Source organism: Populus euphratica, unplaced genomic scaffold, assembly GCF_000495115.2.
Source record: "Populus euphratica unplaced genomic scaffold, PopEup_1.0 scaffold31.1, whole genome shotgun sequence".
Classification (NCBI taxonomy): domain Eukaryota; kingdom Viridiplantae; phylum Streptophyta; class Magnoliopsida; order Malpighiales; family Salicaceae; genus Populus; species Populus euphratica.
In genome coordinates, this window is record NW_011499850.1 from 3850498 (window position 1) to 3870103 (window position 19606).

General features: G+C 33.7%; 2 protein-coding genes across 3 annotated transcripts; one reads left to right on the top strand and one right to left on the bottom strand.

The window, feature by feature from the left end:
* The first annotated feature begins 3083 nt into the window (after positions 1 to 3083).
* On the top strand, positions 3084 to 11185 carry LOC105121261 (probable cyclic nucleotide-gated ion channel 17). The gene is made up of 7 exons (XM_011019826.1): positions 3084 to 3553; positions 4056 to 4623; positions 6616 to 6828; positions 6930 to 7231; positions 8391 to 8502; positions 9355 to 9591; positions 10091 to 11185. The coding sequence occupies exons 1-7, from the start codon at positions 3525 to 3527 to the stop codon at positions 10814 to 10816; spliced, it is 2187 nt and encodes a 728-aa protein (XP_011018128.1). The 5' UTR covers positions 3084 to 3524; the 3' UTR covers positions 10817 to 11185.
* On the bottom strand, positions 7557 to 18034 carry LOC105121260 (preprotein translocase subunit SCY1, chloroplastic-like). Of its 2 annotated transcripts, none has more exons than XM_011019825.1 (8): positions 17734 to 18034; positions 16432 to 16562; positions 15954 to 16339; positions 15206 to 15505; positions 15033 to 15122; positions 13510 to 13633; positions 12802 to 12965; positions 7557 to 7758 (listed from the first exon to the last, which is right to left on the bottom strand). In XM_011019825.1, exons 1-8 carry the CDS (start codon positions 17904 to 17906, stop codon positions 7687 to 7689), a joined length of 1440 nt encoding a protein of 479 aa, XP_011018127.1. In that variant the 5' UTR covers positions 17907 to 18034; the 3' UTR covers positions 7557 to 7686. The 2 variants fall into 2 exon arrangements, with proteins under 2 accessions (XP_011018127.1, XP_011018126.1); XM_011019824.1 differs by lacking the exon at positions 7557 to 7758 and adding an exon at positions 11478 to 12016.
* Positions 18035 to 19606: the final 1572 nt, after the last annotated feature.

A 19606-nucleotide genomic window follows, 5' to 3' on the forward strand; every position in this document is an offset into this window, starting at 1 on the left:
CAATACATAATTAATGAGATTTGTTTAATCATAACTACAAATTACACTTGAGATGAATTGAATAGTGATTTGTTCTTTCTTTTTTTGTGTGAAAAAAGAAATGATTATACTACATGCTAACACCAAGTTTAGCTCAACATATTAACTTCAGTAAAACAATCCTAAGATTGTTTTTTAAATAATCTCATTTTATTGTTTTTTTAAACAACCTTAGGTTAATTTTATTAACCAAGATCATTTTTCAAGTTCAGCAGGACTTGTTCTTAAATCTAATGAAAAAACTAAATCGCAAAGATATTAAAACATTATGTTAGTGATGTAATAATGAGTTAAATAGAGGATTTGCAATGTCTGTATTAATTAATGTTGTGTTTTTATTCCTCAAGCAAAGAGGATGGACTCCATCATTCGCTCTTCCCATGAAGCTTGCTGCTTTGCCACTGCAAATACCCTTTCTTTATGAAGGATTTGCCAAATTGCCAACTCATGAAGGGTCCGGTTATGGTAATTGTAATAAAGCATTTAATTATTTCCTTAATTTCGCATTAAAAATGATTGAAACATAAAATCATGGTGGAAACATAGTCTCGTTAATTGCCAACTATTGACAACCGAAGCATGTTCAGGAAACTTACACCAAAGATTTGTAACTTACGCACCAATTGTTGTTATTTTCAATAAAAGAAATTCCAAAAAAATCAGACCAAAAAAAAAAAAAAAGAATACAGGAAAATCCCCTTCCCTTATAATTCCCAAACAGGCAAGCATACTAAGGCAATTTGTTCTTATAAAGAACGTAGAATGGACATGGTTATTATTATTGTTCTTTTTTCAATAAAAAATTGTATTCTTACCATAAAGAAGTGAAAAATTCACTGCTTGCCCTAGGGTGAAAGAAAGAAAGAAATACTAGAAACTATAGTATTTAGTTATTATCTCGTAAAGATATGAAATAATGGAGATAAAAGAGACATGTTTTTTATATTTTTTATATAAAAAAAATACTAGAAACTATAGTATTTAATTATTATCTTGAGAAGATATGAAATAATGGAGATAAAAGAGACATGTCTCTTTTATCTCCATTATTTCATATCTTCTCAAAATAATAATTAAATACTACACTTTCTAGTATTTTTTTTATATAAAAAAAATACTAGAAAGTGTAGTATTTAATTATTATTTTGAGAAGATATGAAATAATGGAGATAAAAGAGACATGTCTCTTATATTTTTTATTTTGAAAGTATAAAAGTTTACTCCAAAACTTTCACAAAGATAAATTTAATTGATATCTCTATCTTTATCTCTCAAATCAAATATGTTTTTGGTCTTTCTTTATTCATCCTTTTTACTTAAAATACTAATCAAATATATATAAATAATAAATAATATGTACTTTATAAGTATCCAAAAAGTGCTTTAAGACAATTCAACTAAAAAACAAGAATAATTTTCCTTACATGTTTTATTTTTTCAATAATTAACTATAATCTAAAAAGTGAGGCGAGGGGAAGATACTATTCATCGTATCATTATTCATGCAAAATATATTATTATAAAATGCTATAATGAATTTCTTTTTATCCCTATATTTCCTTTTCAAACTTCCTTTTCAATTATATACTTATAGACCCAAATTAATAACAATTAAAGTTAATTTATTCAGTAATGTATAATTTAAATACAGAAAATCAAAGTGAAAAGGACATAGAAAAGTAGTGGCTATTTCAAAATTAAAATAAAAAGTTCACTTTATTTTTTAAACTTTCAAATTATAAACTTTAGGTTCCTTAGTATTTTAAAATATCAATTTTGATACAAGAATTCATTTTCTTATTCCTTGGTTTCTAATTTGAAAGAGGTAATTTGAGAGAGGAGATGGAGAGTAGTTGGATTCTAAAAATAAAGAAAAAAAAAGTCATATTTGACATTGATTTTAACCACGGAAAAAGAACGATTTTAGTGTTAATAGATTCTATTAAATGAGGTGAATTTAGCTTAGGTGTTTTTTGCCCTTAACCTTACTTAAGATGGTAAATCTGAGCTCAATTTTTTTTCCAGGTTTTCACTATGATTATTGGGTTTCCCGTGGTCAAGAATAGGTTTTTCAAGGTGTATAGGGTGTTTTTGAATTAAAAAATAATTAATAATATATTTTTTTAGGTATAAAACTTTGACTTATTTTTTGGTTGTTAAAATTTAGATAAAACAGGCAACACATCATTTATTTTTTTTTAAAAAAAAACTTAAGGGTGGAAGACACGTTATCCACCTCATAACAAAAAATAAATAAATTAAATAGATCTAGGTGCATTAGAGTTAAAGTCAATTAGGCTCCAAGCTTAGGTCATTTTCTCTATTTTTTTATTTATTATTTTTTATCAATTTAATAATTCATAATGGAATTCATAATGGAATTTTTATTGATTTTTTGTTTTTTAAATTTTAATTTAATATTTTTTTAATTGGATAATTTAATTTATTTTAGTTTAATATTTATAAATTTATCACGATCTTAAACAAATACTTTAATATTTGATTGGTTCTTAATCTTGTGAGGGTATAAATAAAACAATTATTGAACTTAGTTAATTTCATGATTTGATTCACAAATTTAAATAATTAATTTTGATTAATTTAAAATTGAATTTGTAATTTGATATAGCTGCATGAATAATTCTCTACTTATTTAATTAAATAAATATATAAACTTTTCACTTTAATGATTGAACTTTTAAAATAAAAAATTGTTGGAAATGCTATTACATTATTAAAATGTTTTTTTAAAAATTATATCAAAATAATATTTTTTATTTTTTAAAATTATTTTTAAAATCAGCACATCAAAATAATTTTAAAATATAAATAAATTAGTTTTTTATAATTTTTTTAAAAATATGGAATGGAATGTATTTCCAAAAGAGCCCCATCCAAGTCGCAGAATGGTTCAGAATAGAATACAGAGGAAGGAGGGAAAATAATTTGAAAGCATTGAAATTGGGCTTATGAACCAAAGAAATTATGGGCTTAGAGAAACAATCTTACTTCTAATTTTCCAACTGGGATCAAATTCAGTGTGAACACAACTGTTTTCCTGTCAAAAAGAACACAATCCCTTCGTTTTTTTCCAGGCACAACAGTGTCCCAAGTGGGAGCCCGTTGCTGATTGGTGGTGTTGGTAATTAAAATCTTAATTTTGCTGCTGCGACAAATATTAATGGGTCTGACTTTTTTTACTAAACAACAGTCTTGTAGGGTTCCTCAAATTGGACGCCATTATTTATTCCCAGCTAAGCATAAACAAAGGTTAAAAACAAAAAAACCCGTCTGTTAAACTCAGTGAATGTCTGATGCCTCATTTTCAAGACTCCGAAAAGAGCACTAGCCAAATCTATCACTCACCCGTCTCCAGCTAACTCTTTCCTCGGTTTCAGTAGTTCAGATTTGTTAGTGTACACCAAAAGATTTTATGGGTTTGTTGTGGTTTTAGGGAAAGATCAGATTTTTAGTTTTTCTTTCTAATGGAGTTGAAGAAGGAGAAGCTTGTAATGTAAGTTTCTTTTATTGTTTTGTGATCTTGCTTTTGTGGGTTCTGTTTGTTTCTCTGCAAATGCTTTGTTTGGCTGCTAATACCCTGAATTCCCGCTTTACCGGAGGCTCATAGAACTCTTTTGCATAGGTGGGGTTTCGTCCTTACAATGAGCTGGATAACAAATTGATATGAATTTTGTGATTTTTTGGAATATGTTTCTAGTTTTCTTTCACAGTAAAGAACAACTTCTGTTTTTAATTGTTTAGGTGCTTATAAAATTATTAAAGTTTGAATCTTTCATTATTTGGTTGCTGGGGAGGCCAAGATCTTTTGTTTCAATTGGTTGAAATAAGCCTTGAGCTTTAATATTCTAGAAGCTGAATTAACTATTGAAGTCAACAGTTTATTCGCTCAAAGTTCATTTCTTGACAAGTATACTTCTGTTCCTAGGTGAAATGCTGATGGGATTGCATTCGCAGTTTGGAATTTTCCACTAACAATTTGGCTCAACAATTTGTAGGTTTTATTCTGATGGAAAACATGACAAAGAAATCCTGTGGGGAAAAAATGACCCGATACGCCTAGAAAAGTCATCGTCTGTTGATAAGGTCTCATCTTCATTGCTAAAAGCAGACAATATGATTGTGGGTGGTAGAAATAAACTCAATGGAAATTCTGAAATTGGAAGGTCTAAGGTGTTTCCAGAGGACCTTGCCCCATGGCGTCAGAGAATACTTGACCCTGGAAGTGATATTGTATTGCGATGGAACAAGATTTTCCTTTTCTCATGCTTGATGGCACTTTTTGTTGATCCGTTGTATTTTTACTTGCCCACTGTTGGAGAGGCAGGGGAATCTTCATGTGTGAATACAGACTTTAAGTTGAGAATTGTTGTGACCTTTTTTCGGACTATTGCAGATCTTTTTTATTGGTTGCACATGCTTATAAAGTTTAGGACTGCTTATGTTGCACCAAGCTCTCGTGTCTTTGGAAGGGGCGAACTTGTCATGGACCCAAAGAAGATTGCAAGGAGATATATTAGGTCTGACTTCTTCATTGATCTCATTGCTACGCTGCCTCTCCCTCAGGTATCACTTTTTAATAATTGATGCTCTACAGTTTAAGCATGCTTCACTTGTGGTCCTTGTTGATTCAATTTGACTAGTGGCCAGAGTAAAGTAGACGAGGATTTACTTGATCCTAATTTTTAAACAACATAGCTTTTCTACCTTGAATATGAATCTGTGTTAGTTACTTGAATGTTATAGATGTTAAAGTCAAAAGCATTTAACTCAAGGATTTTATCTATAATTCACCAGGGTTCTACTTTATGCTAATATATCAGAGGCTGCAACTATAAGCAACCAAATGGGCCCCTCCCGTTTTAAGAGAACAAAAGCCATGCACAAATTAAACAAACTGTATAGGGTCGTCTACAAATAAAGAATGCCCTGAATGATGCAATTTACTTAAATGGAGTTGGTTTCACATGCTTATTATTGATATTTATATACACTTTGTGGAAATTAACATATATATGTCTCCTTCCTTAAAATCTCTATGTTCTAAAAGTTTTTTTTCTTTGTAAATGGAGAGGAATGATTTGGAAAAGTTGAATAAGGGTAGAAGATAATTCAAGTTCCATGTTGATGTTAAGGAGAGAGTGAACAAGAGTGGATTTCACTTGGGGCTCTTGGGGATCATGGAGGAAATGATGATCCCAATAATTTAACAATCTTTTTGGTTGTTCAATCCTTTCTCAAGTGTGTTCCTTTGTCTCTGGTGTTCTTTTTGTAAACCAATCAGACATGGTAAGAGCAGAGGAAGAGAATTCGGAAAATAGTAAATGAAAATTAATAGTGGAAGTAGGATTTTATTTCACCACACATCGAATGAAATGAAAAATGAACTTGATGAAATATTAGGTCATAACCGTCCTAGTTGTAGGAAGATTTGAGAGAATCCACAAGAGAGTCACGTGGTTTTTTACTGGCTTTCATTTGGAAATATGCGAAAACAGAAACAGAAAAACAATCTGAACTTTGTAGAAGCGATCCTCCCATACAGCTGTGGTGTTTAGAAGTCTGTTCTGCACCTCAAGGCATGGAAAAGTTGGGTTTCATATATGGCCTCTGGGAAATTTAAGAGAAGCATAGGTAGTGTTATGTGGTCAAGTGCTGGCTTTTATTTGCAATTATGGTAAAATAGAAACAGAGAAACAATTATTCAGAAATCCCATTCCACATCTCTTCAAATGGAAAAGTTGTGCTTATGTTGTCCTCTAGAAATTAGTACATTGTCAATTAGCACTGCTAGAGTTTTGTGAGCTACCTCTTTTATTTGATTTTGATGGATTACAAATAGACATGTTTCAGCCACGTGCAGTATAGAACTTTAGCTGTATCATCGAGGAAATAGGACAGCATTCAAGAAAAGCAGAATAGGTGAACTCGAAATATGTTTGGCTATGGGAATGATTTGATCTCAAAATATCTCATATATATATAAAATCCAAAATAGCGCAGGATGGGAAAAGGAAACTATCAAAACCAAATTGATGGTGGGTTAAATTGCACAGGTATAAGTAGTTTGCCAAGGTATTATGGGTTCTTTTATTTTCTTCAGGGAAGGGCGACTGGGATGTTTGTGGAGAGACCAGTTTTTTTAGAAGAAGCTTAAACTTGCAGCATCTTGGCTTCCAAGATTAATAAATAGTGTGGCAGATGTTGTGAATAATAACCGAGTTTACCTTGACAATGGGCATCATATGTGAACTTACCTGCTGTTTCTATCAGGCAAACAGTTTAGAGAGGAAATGAAAGAAACTCAAACAAGCCAGAAAACCATGGAATGAAGTAAAAATTTGCCTCTCTTATGACTTCTATCCGTAGATATTATTGCTTGCTTGTTTTTGAAATACATTCCTGCATCTGAAAACAGTACACAGGCAAACCTGCTTAGCTTCCTCATCTGCACTATTTGTTAGTTTCAATTTGTAAATGTTGAATTTTTTAGTCGCATCTGTTTCATAAGTCTGGCCTATAAAAAAGGAAAGTATAATGGATTGAAATTTACTGCAGATTGTCATATGGTTCGTAATACCAGCAACAAGAAGCTCTCGAACTGATCATAAGAATAATGCCCTTGCTTTAATTGTTCTGCTACAATATGTTCCCAGATTATATCTCATTTTTCCATTGAGCTCAGAAATTATTAAAGCAACTGGAGTGGTTACCAGGACAGCGTGGGCTGGGGCTGCATATAATCTGCTACTATACATGTTGGCCAGCCATGTATGTTTGCTTTTGTCTTCTTCTTGTTGCTACACGCTTGGTTTTTCCCGTGCTATGAGTTCAATTTTTTTTTCTTATCATTACTTCTCTTTTTTATGCAGGTTTTAGGGGCTTCATGGTATTTGCTATCAATTGATAGGTATACGTCATGCTGGAAATCACAATGTAGAAAAGAAAATAGTCCTGTCAAATGCTTGCTCACTTATCTGGATTGTGATACTTTCAATGATGGCGAACACAAGGCCTGGGCAAGTGGTACAAGTGTTTTCAAGAACTGTGATCCTGATAATGACATAGAGTTCAAATATGGCATATTTGAAAATGCAGTTAAAAAAAATGTCGTATCCTCCAACTTTATTGAGAAGTATTTGTATTGCTTGTGGTGGGGTTTACAGCAGCTAAGGTATACTTTTGCACACACCATACATTCAGAATTTTGTATCTCAATTTGGTTTCAATTTCATTGCATGATTGAATCTCTCTATTGCAAGATGTTCTTCCAAATATTATATGGCCTCAATTATGATACTAGAATAGAATATGCAGTTTATTATTATTTTATTTTATGGAAGAAATGATATAGATATCTCAATGCTAATTTGCATTAACATGTACAATTGTCAGACATCGGTGTATTGATGTGGACTATCTTTGAAAAAGGTTACTTTTTTCCGACATCTAGTTGATATATGTTACTGGTTTAATGAATTGATTTATTTTAAATATAATTTGGATATAATTTAATAAATTGACAATTTAAGGGGAAAAGGTAACCTCATTAAATAGGGAATGTGCGTGCCTTGTAGTTTTCAGTAAATTGAAAGACGAAGAAAGAAAAGGTCTCTAATTCCTCTTCATCTATATGGCTTGGAACACCGTTTGAGAATTGCCACAAATCTGGCCTTTGACTTCTCTCACGAACCACACCATCTGCACATTACGGCAAAATAGTGAGAGAGTCATAGTCAAAGAAAAGTTTTGATTAACTGGAGAGAATGCATACTGGAACAAATATGTGGTCAAATTGAAGCTAAGGAGTGATAAAAGGGCAGTCAAAAGTGTAGACCTCCAATTTACCCCATTCATCCCTAGACAGAATAATGTAAGTATGTTATGAAACATGTAATTAGACTGTAAAAAAAACCCAAGCACATAGTTCACTACATACCACAAACAGAGGAACTGGATGTTAGAACGAGTAGAATGCTTTCTGGTAGCATTTGAATGTCAAAATAACTGCTTCAGTGTGCTGATTGATGGCTTGATATTCCCTGTTCTTTTGGTTATCTGGAAGAAGTGGCCATACTGTAGTTTTTGGGATTAATTAAGCCTTTGTAATTTTTAGATTTTTTTATGCTTTTAAAATCTGACAACTAGGTCCCCAACTTTGCAAAATCATATTGGAATACGACAAGATGCTTATTATTGTTGAATAGAACATTTGATGTACCAGATAATTGACTAAATATTTGCTATCTTAATGCATTCTCTAAACTCAAAAATTAAGAAACTTATGCAAGCATGGGCTATGGTAGCTAATGTCTTATACTTTCTTATTTCAGTTCATATGGACAGAATTTGTCAACTAGCACATTTATTGGGGAGACATCATTTGCTGTACTCATTTCAATCTTGGGTCTTGTTTTATTTGCCCATTTGATTGGCAATATGCAGGTATCATTAGTGCTTTATGTTTGAGTTTCCACCTCTCAATCTTCCAACTTGCTTTCTCTTTTTGTCTGACTTTTCCATTTCCTGGTAGTTCTTTCTTTCTTTTTTCTGAACTTTGAAGACATCTCTTCATGGCGTTTGCTAAAGTTCTCCTTATTCTTGTTCCCAAACATGTTCCATCTTATTAGTATAAACAATATGCAGTATATCATCTTCAATGTTTAATTAGGAGGTAGGAAGGCAGGCTGTCAACTATAATTGCTATTTAGTAATTTTCTTGTCTCATATGTCGAGGTATTTCTGGGACCCACTTGATGGTTTTCATGACGGTGATGAACTTCATTTAGAATTCAGAAGCCATGCTACCATCTTCCAATATATGTCTTTGACTGATTGACCTGTGATGAACCTTTTCTCTTCTTTGTCTGTCCTTGTTTACCAATTGCTTTAGTAAGAGATAAGATATCGTCTTGTCAGGTTCTATTTTAGTACCACTGCTAAATCCTTTACGGGCCTCTCTTCATAGCTTTGTACTTTTGATGTTGCCTTGATCTTTCGGTCTCAACTAAATATTTAAAGAAACTTTTGAAAGCCAAATGGACCCCCCTTGTGTTATTCTTTTATTTGTTACTTTAAAGAGCCTTTTTTCTGGTTCAAAGTCTTCACTTGTTATCAAGATATTGCAAGTTGAAGGCGAATGAATGGTCTCTTCATGCAGAAGTTCTGAAGAATAAAGATTGCGTCTTTAAGTATGTGGTGTTATCCTACTTTGGCTGGATAATAATCTACTGGCAGCATTTATATTTATTACTTTATGACCTGGTTTAATGATTTCACATCTGCTATATGACTTAGACATATCTTCAATCCCTCACTGTGAGACTGGAAGAATGGAGACTCAAGCGAAGAGATACTGAGGAATGGATGAAGCATCGCCAACTACCTGAAGATCTGAGGAAACGGGTTCGACGTTTTGTTCAATACAAGTGGCTTGCAACTCGAGGAGTCAATGAAGAATCCATACTACGAGGCCTACCTGCTGATCTTAGACGTGATATCCAGCGCCACCTATGTTTGGACCTTGTTCGACGTGTATGTCTCTATCTGAATATTTAATGTTGTAGAGGTGAAAACACTCGTGTCTGTTTGTCTTTAGTCATTTCTGCCCTGATATAGGGTGCTGAGCTGCATAGGTATTTCAGACTGGCATTTCATGATGGCTTTTATGTTCTGGTTTGACTTTTGTTATATATGAGCCTTCTTGTCTGATTTGAGCATGGGTTTCTTTCTTTATTATACTCTATGAATTAATCATTGTGAGGTACTGAATGCAGTTTTTCACCACAGTATTAGGGAATTGTACTAGATGGACGTATGCCAAGTAGAAAATCATCAATATGTTCATCAATCAAATGCATCTTCTTCCTAGGAAGTACTGCTTTAGATATTAATTTTTGGGTCTTGAATCTTGATTTTGATTCTGTACATAATCTGATTATGCTTCCATAAGTTGATAAACCTTGATTGGATATGGCAATCAATTCAGTTCACTCTGTTAGCATAATAATCCAATTGCTTTTCTTGTTTCTAGGTGCCCTTTTTCTCACAGATGGATGATCAACTGCTTGATGCAATATGTGAGCGTCTAGTTTCTTCCCTGAGCACTGAAGGCACGTATATTGTTCGCGAGGGTGATCCTGTGACAGAAATGTTATTTGTTATTAGAGGCAAACTGGAGAGTTCCACGACCAACGGTGGCAGGACAGGTTTCTTTAATTCTATCATGCTGAAACCTGGGGATTTTTGTGGAGAGGAGCTACTTTCATGGGCTTTGCATCCAAAATCATCCCTCAACTTGCCATCATCAACAAGAACAGTCAAGGCTCTAAATGAAGTTGAAGCTTTTGTATTGAGAGCAGAAGATCTCAAGTTTGTTGCCAACCAATTTAGACGCCTCCATAGCAAGAAGCTGCAGCATACATTCCGATATCATTCACATCATTGGAGGACATGGGCAGCCTGCTTCATACAGGCTGCTTGGCGTCGGCACAAGAAAAGGATGGTGGAAAACAATCTCACCATGTCAGAATCCTTTGCATTGAATGAGAGAGAGGCTACTGAACCTGATGAGGACGAGGATGGGGCTCATTTTTCAGATCATTCAAATCCTTCCCAGGCAAAACTGAACCTGGGGGTCACAATACTAGCTTCCAGATTCGCTGCCAACACAAGGAGAGGTGCTCAAAAGATCAAGGATGTTGAGATGCCAAAACTACCGAAGCCCGAGGAACCTGACTTTTCATCTGACATTGATTAGTGTTTGAAGCAGTCTAATATATGATACCAACTAGTGTCTCCACTATGGTCAAATTAGTTTCACATGCTTCTCAGATAACTTTCCAGCTGATGGAATCCAAGGCCTCACTCGTACGAGAGGGAGGAGAACAGTGGGGTGGGATTGGATTTTCTAGAATTGGCCCTGTAATTGTATATTTTATTAGATTATGCCCTCATTAGAGGTGATTAATGAGCGATGGAATTTGCTTGCTCTATCTATCTTTCAAATTGGGCCTTGTTTCCATTGGGCTGTACCATGGATTGCAAAATACACGGACTTGAGCTTGTATCGTTTGTATATGTGACCGCATCCTCTTGAGTATAATTAAATATGGTCAGGTAAGTGCCAGTTCGTGCTGTGAGACTAACTTCAAAGTGTCATTTATAATGGTGGCCATGATCAATCTGGACAAGTTAATGTCACGTTTCAGACTTCAGAGCTGCTCGAGTAGACTGTTTTCAAACACAGCCACATGCTCTTTCAAATGGAACAAAATTTTTTGACAGAAACAGGGAGCTGTTGATTGATTTAGAAACTAGTTATGTCAGAAGAAGTCTATTCTTTAAATGCCAAAGACAAGCTACAAGAATGATTATGGTACAAATGCTGGGGGCATAACTCTGGAGAAACGAAAAACTTGGGCAATTCATGTCTTTCATTACCTGCACTGCAGAAACTAGTAAGGAAACAATGTGAATGGATTTTAGGTTATGTTCTTAGAAAATACTAAAATTAGGCAACTCTGACGTGATTCTGGACGTCATATAGCATTATGTACAAGTTACATCCTAAATCAATAATAAAAAAGGTAAAATACACAGGCCAGAAACCTAGATACAAAATGGCAAGCTATATATCGCATGACATCTCAGATGAAATGTGATCATACTGCGCCATGTCCCTAGAATACAATCCAAAGACCTGTCTTTCCCATTCTTTGTCATCCTTTTATGGACCATACCTGTCAATGTCATAAAATTCTATGTTCTTGTACTTCTGGGATATTATTTCTGCTTGAACTTTTCTTGCAGTGTCTGTTGCACAACCAACAAGAATCAGGACGGAAGTGCCAGCAAATCCTCGAAATGCAGTCAAGTGCGAGATTTGTTCAATCACAGAAGGACCAGCAGCCAGGATAGCCAAAAAGGCAGAACCCAGAACAGATATGCGGCTAAGAACCTGTATGACAAACCATTTTAGTATAAATAACGAGTCCAAGAATCATTAGCTCAACAAAACTTAAGGCTCGCACTAAAACTTTACACATGCAATGATAAAATCTTCTAGCAGCTTCTGCATAGTATTAGACGATCAAATTTATGTAGCCCTCAGTGAAAAGGATTATCTGGATTCTGGAACAGTAGAGATGAAAGGGCTTGTGTAGCTCTTGTGGAACACTATTCCAAAGGTGGTTCAGCTATGCATGAAATATATTAAGGGGTGTCTAGACATCCATGGAAATGAAAGGGGCCATTATGGTTAACATAGTAATAGGCAATTCCACAGAAAGAGATCACTGATACAAAGGTGTAGCAAGGAGGTTGATCGCTAAAAGATCAGGTCTGCTTCTATTGAACATCCAAGAACTCGTGAATGAAACTGGCCAGAAGAGTTCATTAAGGTTCAAAATAAGCAAATAAAAGAAAAGGGTGAGAGGTGAGATTATTTTTTTATTTATTAGAAGAACCTAAGAAGTAGAACATTTGTAGATTATGCGATTGACTACTTCATATGATAAATACTAAGATTGCTTAGTAATTGACCATTTTGATGTATACCCCAAGGTCAATTATTAGATGCACCAATCCCAACTCCTGTATCAGATAGTATGGTCTAGAATTCATGTAACATATACCTGAGGTTCTAGTCATGATAGCATGTTTCATGTATGGTTCATATATGGATTCAGCATTCAGGTTTATAATGCAAACAATACACATTTCATAAGAAAGAAAAAAACTTACTGTTTTAAGAAAAGCAGAGGTGCTTTTACCCGGTCGTACAAGTGGAATTGATGCACCTTGGCGCTTCAACTGTTCACTCACATCATCGGGGTCTAATTGAAGGAATGTGTAGTAATAGTTGAAGAACGCTATTAATAGGATATTGGTTGGGAGATAGAAAGAACCTGCAAACATTTATCCAGTTAGTTTAAACTATATCTATTTGTTTTACACCAACAAAGCAAGCAGAATCCACCAGATGAAAGTTATTGATGGCAAATTCTTTTCTTCTATTTTCTTTTATTCCATCTCATGCAGTTACTATCTATAGTTTGGTTCCTGGATTACACAACATTACAACTCTGAAGTAAAATAAGGGGCTAGAAAAACAGCCACCCATCCTACCCCACCCTAAGGTAACCATGAATCAGATGACTCAATCACCATACTAAGACAGGAAGGAAGACAGAGCACAGCATCCTACCATAAACATTGAATTGGTTTGGAGGCAAGCAGAGTTTATGGTAAACAGTCAAAGGGTATTTCAGCAATTTAAGCACCATGACAAGGCCCTCAAATGAGCACAGAGAAAAATAGCTTCCAAAACCTAGGCAAGACTCATTTCAACTAGGTTGATAATCAATAATTTTGTTAGTGCAAAGAAACTGTTTCCAATCAACTAACATCCTGTCTTTTTTAACACGAGCAGCCAAAATATCAAATGCTCACCTCCTGGGTTCAAAGCGAATGCAGCTTTCTTCAGTGCAGACACTCCAGTGAACCGTGCTAGGGTGCCAGGAAGAGCCAATGATGACGTAGAAAAGATAATTGGCATCACCCCAGAACTATTTACCTGCTCAATGAAAGCATGATATGAAAATAAAGATGAATTAAACCTGAAAGGAAGACATACAACCACAGGAAGCCATCTCATCACAGCTCAATTAAAAGAGGTGCGCATGCAAGATACATAACATAGTATGTAAATTGTTTGATAATCATCTTCATTTACTCCCCAGGCTTCTTTCAATACTGGATTCTGTATTACATCCTATGCTGTGGGAATATGCTCAAGTTCATAACTTAAGGTGGTGAGATCATGCATAAGTTTCACAGAAAAAAAGTATTTGGAAGACAAATCATCAGCCTTAACTTTTGAATGTCAAAGGTGACATAGATTAACATAATATCATCGAACATTATTCAATAATGCTTGTTATTTCTCACTGTTAGGGAGTTGGAGAATAAGAGTTCTGTAAGTTGAACAACTAACGATGCTGAAGTAACAGCATGGTCTCTGTTTTCCCTCTTTTCTAGAGAGCTAAAACTAATCTAATAGTAAGAGGCTAAAGGTAACACCAATTTCTCAATGAGCAAGAACCCAATGATGATATGTTGAGAAATTATGAAAGTAATAAAATGATAATTTTTTCCTTTTCGACGGGAGAAGAAAACTTTACCAAGAAAAATAAAGAAAATACAAGTAACAAGAAAAACAAGACACTCCTGCACAAACAGGAAATCAAATGAGATTAGCTTGATTGTTTCTGAAAGAGATCCAATGGTGCAAAGGGGAGATGTAGAATGCATGAATTCATCACTGATTGCCTCTCTTGATACACAAGCAGTAAAAGCAAGTGGGTAACAAGCTAAAATTGTTCTTCCAAAGATTATGCCTCTAGATGAGGATTTTTAAACAATTTGTATTCCTCCTTTCCAAAAAAGCCAGGCTTTTGACCCTTGATCCTCCCAAAGAAAGAGGTATGGCATTTCCCCTCATCTTCCATTGATAATTTTTTTCTGTTCAAGTTGAAGAGGTAATTTCACCTTCAAATGGTCTCATTAGTGAGCATCTAGCTGCTCTTACTTTTATAATAGCTGAAGTTCTATAAGTTTTGGAATTGACAGAGGAACCTATTTGAGGCACTCTGTTATGAAGATTATCATCATGAATGACAGAACCCATGCAGTTGATATGATTAATTGGCAAAATATCATATCAAAGTCAGGTCAATGGGTATACCCAATCATAGATACACAAACATTGGCATAGTTCTAACATCAAAATTTGGGGACTTTGTTCTTAATTTTGTCTCAGTGTGAGAAAATGACTAGTTAATTACTCCTAGTTGAAAATAAAGGTACATATCAAGAAATTGACCAACAAAGCATTCTGAATAGGAATGAATCAAATCAAAGATTTCAAACTCATAGAATTTAAAATACATGATACAAGAGCATAAAATACAAACCTTAAAGGGTAGATAAGCAGATTTTTGAAGCCCACCACTTCTGCTGGTATATCTTGAGGCATAGTTGAGCGGAATCTTTCTTTCTGCCTCCTGAAATCCTTTTTTGTAATATTCATTAACATGTTGTTTCTTCCACAAAATCAAGTTTTATCAAAAAATTGGTTAACAATTACCTGAACATAGACAATACCAAGAACTAATAGGAAGAACGAAAAGATGATGGTGCCCAGTCCAACATAGTTACCATCCTGAAATGCCTCTGCAGTGGTCCGACCAAAAGATGCCGGCAAGTAGGAAATAATGCTTGTAAATATCAAAAGGGATGTACCATTTCCAAGTTTTAGATCAGAGATTCGTTCTCCAATGTAAGTTGTAAGCACAGAGCCAAGTGTCAATAAAGTAACAGATGTTAGAACCCACTGCGTGTTAAAGTCATCAACGTAAGGACGGAGGTAAAGAACCTGACCAATTGCCTGTCATGGAAAACAAAAAATAACTTGGCATCATTTTGTAGAATACATTTCCAGGTACTCTGTTGAGAACATCAACTGTTTTTAAGAGTTTCAAATGCAAGATATTTAATGTTCAACACCTTCACAGACAGATACGTGATGCTGCTATATGACAAGTACTTATAATTTGCTACTAGTTTGTATATTCAGACTCCGAAAATTACTTTGCAATAAATTGATCTCATAATTCACAACTATAACTTTCTTGACAGAAGTACTAATAGATGTGTTAATGGTTTTTCTTTTCACATCTTAACAAAAGATCTGACCTGAATATATATGACAATCACAAATTTTAGCTACAACAAAACTTTACATTTATTTTTTGGAACAGCACTTAGTGGGTTATGTGATGAATCTAGGTTCATGTTAGCTAACACATTATTCAGGTGAACATTGAGCTGCTTACCTGTACTACAGCAAAACCAACTGAAGCATACCGAGTGTACTGAAGAATTTTCTTTCTTCCTGCTTCACCTTCTCTTTTCTGAAGATCTTGCAACTTGGGATAAATTTGAGCAAGAAGCTGAAACACAATCTGGGCATTGATAAAGGGAACAATTCCTAGTGAACATATTCCAAGTCTACCAATGCCCCCCCCAGAAAATGAATCCAAAGTGCTCAATAAGCTATTCTGATCTAAATTTCCAGCGAATGCCTCCTGATTTACCCCACCAAGGGGTATATATATACCAAGACGGGATAGAGCCAGAAACCCCAAAAGTTTGAGAAATTTTCCTGGTAATGGGCCTTTGAAGAAATCGCCAAAATCAATGGAACTGTCCTCAATTGCAGCTGCCAAGAGTCAAAGCATCCCACTTAATTACTAGGAGATAAAGAATACGTTCGCAACTTGAATATCATAAGACATTAAGCCAGAAACAGACCTGCAACTCCTCGCTTATCTTTTTTTGTACTCGAAGCACTCTCAAATATTGGTGATAAGAAGGCTAGAAGACTTTCCCAGGAAGCACTTAGACTGGATGGTACATTTGAATTAATACCCAGGGGATCAAAACTGGAGCAATCACGGTTACAAAGGAATTCATGTCAGCTAGAGAGAGAGAGATTACAACAACAGAACAATTATAGGAAAATGTTAAGTGAGGAAATTTTGAATGGAATAATTTCCAAATGAAAAAACACCTATTAAAACCTAGACATCTTTAGAGCTTACTGAATTGAAAAGTTCAAGGCCTAAACTAGGCAGTAAAAGTTAAATTCGGTAAGAGCATGGTTAGCCTGATTCGAAGAAGAATGACAGAAACTAGGTGCTGCATCACCTTAGCTTCCATTTAAGACATGTAATGATTGATTTTTCAAAATGCAGAAATATGCTGCTAATTTCCAAGGAAGAAATGGGAATTATGGAAGTAAGAATGAAAATCAAGCAGAACATCTTCAATTCTAACAGGGGACGGTACCAAGCCTAGTTAGAGGGGAGTTATATGGAGTTTTTAAGTACAAACAATATGTTTCTCCTTCAAACAACCCCCACTTCGATGGCCACAAGATTGTTGACCAAAAGAAGCTAATTTCTTGCACATTTCAGTACGAAATCTTAGCAGATAAGCCTGGCCTTTCACAAATCAACATTGCACACCAAGTTGAGCTGACATTGGTTTTGAATAACTTCTAGCTGCTCGTGTCTAAACCTCTCAGAGTATCGCCTTTATACAACTCTAGAGATTATCGATTCATTTCAATCTCCAATTTTGATCGAACATATGCACCTTGCTTTTTTAATTTGGGTTCTTTTGGTTTACACCCAGCACCCGTAGTCCTATTATGAACAAATTTCATTTCCCTCGCTTCTCCTAAATATCCATTCGATCCAGACAAACACACACACACACAGACACAATAGAAGAACCATAACGCGATCAGAGCACACACACACACACACACAATAGAAGAACCATAACGCGATCAGAAAGCTTTTTATATTGAACAACAACATCACCACCACCTATAGCTCAAGAAACCAAGAAAAGCTTTTTCAAATTATTATTCCTCTTGCCAAGCAATGCATGGGACAGACAAATTGACGTAAAGAGAGACCAAATTACCAACAAAAAAACAAAGCCCATTTTGGGTAAAGTAACACAAATCCAAATTTAAAGACCAAATGACAAGATAATAAGTGAAAAAACACAAAAGGGTGTCCCTGAAAAAGCAAAAAGAAGTACCTTTTGGCGTTAAAGGTAGTGTTCCACGACTTGGTGTTGGGTTTTGGCTGGACAGAGAAGCTGGCTCTGCAAACTGATGTTCTGAGTCTTTGGGAGGCTCTTGTGGGATTGATACGAGAGAAGTTGAAGCTAATTGGCGAGCAAGGACATGCTTCTCTCACAGTTAACAACATGATCTTCTCCTAACACTTAATAGCCTCTTGGTTTTCTCTTGTCTTAGTACAAGTTCTCTACTACAAGTCCACAACTACTAGTACAAGGATATCCTTTCTTTTTCTCCTCTTGCTGGAAGTGGAACCTCAACTGTAAACGGTTTTTTCTTTTGACCAAATTAACTTGTGGGATAATTTTCCTAATTCAAAATTTTAGAAACAAATTAAGGATATGTTTTAATTATTTTATTGAATGTGTCACTCTTTCAAATTAAATTTCGTTCCATAAGGATACGATCAATATTTTTCAGAAACATTAACGTCAAATTATAAGAAGGTATCAACAATTTTTTTTTTTTTGACAATGCTACTATTCTTGTAAAAATCACTTAAATTTATTAAGGTTTTTAATTTAAAATTTATTAAATTGAAATAATTCTTTAATTTTAATAAAAAAAAAACATGAAAATGAGTCCAAAATATGTTTTTCATTAAGTGTATAAATTGGACTAGCTAGTTTGTTGGTGCACTGTTCTAGAATTTTTTTTTATATTTAAATTTTATAGTAATTAAAATAAATGTTTGCAACAAAACAAATGATTCTAAAAGAAAAAAAAATATTTCTATAGTATGATTTTTTTGAATAAAAATTCAAGTCAGTTAGAATAAATATTTATAAGAATTTTAATGATTTAAATTGAGAAGAGAATATGCATTCTTAATCAAATGTTTATTCTTTATTGAAGAATTTTTTTTATTTTAATAAATTTTTTTTTAAATAATCATGATAAACAAGTTTCAATACAAAGATCAAAAACCTTGTCTTAACAATTTTAACACAACCATATAAAAAAAACAAAAAAGAATAATTAATGTGAGGAAACTAATATAGAAAACCTGATAATAAAAATAACAAATAAGATATTTAATTCTCATTAAAATTCATGAACAAATTTTGAAAAACAATTATGCATATTAGGTTAATATTTATTATATATCAAAGTAATTATTAATATTACCATAAAAAACTCTAATCTTAATTGAAACTTATGACCAAATCAGGTAATTTTCATATATAATGTTAACGATTTTATTTAAAAATTATTTTATTATAAAATAAAAAAATTAATTAATTAACTAACTAAAAAGAAGAAGAAGAAGGAAGGGCTAAAAGAATGAAGTTAAGCTCACACACCTAGCTTGTTAAAAAAGTTAGGCGTTTTAGGGGCTAGAAGGTCAAGGCCAAAGACATGGTATTGTAAAAAACTCAGGTGTTCTTGGATATAAAGTCTAGACATGTGCACTTGCATATTTTTTATTGGATGAATTGTTGTTTATTGTGTTTATTTAATGAATAGATAACACGTTGTTTGTCGTGATGAAAAAGTGTGTTAGATCTCAAAACTTAAATTTAAATATATTTTTAGCAAGGAAAAACAAAAAGAAAAAAACATCATATTAAATTCAATAATCACATATTTTTAGCAAGGAAAAAAAAAAACATCATATTAAATTCAATAATCAAATTTAAAATTCCACAACTCTTTATACTACTTGCATATTTTTTATTAGATGAATTGTTGTTTATTATTTTATTTAATGAATAGATAATACGTTGTTTGTCAGGATAAAAAAATATATTATATCTCAAAACCTAAATTTAAATATATTTTTGGCAAAGAAAAAAAAACGTCATATTAAATTCAATAATTAAATTTAAA

What these genes read in the sequence shown, in the direction of transcription:
- LOC105121261 (XM_011019826.1), top strand. Translation starts at nt 3,525, where the DNA reads ATGGAGTTGAAGAAGGAGAAGCTTGTAAT. An exon ending in CTACGCTGCCTCTCCCTCAG is followed by an intron (nt 4,624 to 6,615) that starts GTATCACTTTTT and finishes AATTTACTGCAG; the next exon opens with ATTGTCATATGGTTCGTAAT. An exon ending in ATTTGATTGGCAATATGCAG is followed by an intron (nt 8,503 to 9,354) that starts GTATCATTAGTG and finishes TATATGACTTAG; the next exon opens with ACATATCTTCAATCCCTCAC.
- LOC105121260 (XM_011019824.1), bottom strand. Translation starts at nt 17,906, where the DNA reads ATGTTGTTAACTGTGAGAGAAGCATGTCCTTGCTCGCCAATTAGCTTC. An exon ending in ACTACCTTTAACGCCAAAAG is followed by an intron (nt 16,563 to 17,733) that starts GTACTTCTTTTT and finishes TGATTGCTCCAG; the next exon opens with TTTTGATCCCCTGGGTATTA. An exon ending in CCTCTGCTTTTCTTAAAACA is followed by an intron (nt 12,017 to 12,801) that starts GTAAGTTTTTTT and finishes TTTGTCATACAG; the next exon opens with GTTCTTAGCCGCATATCTGT.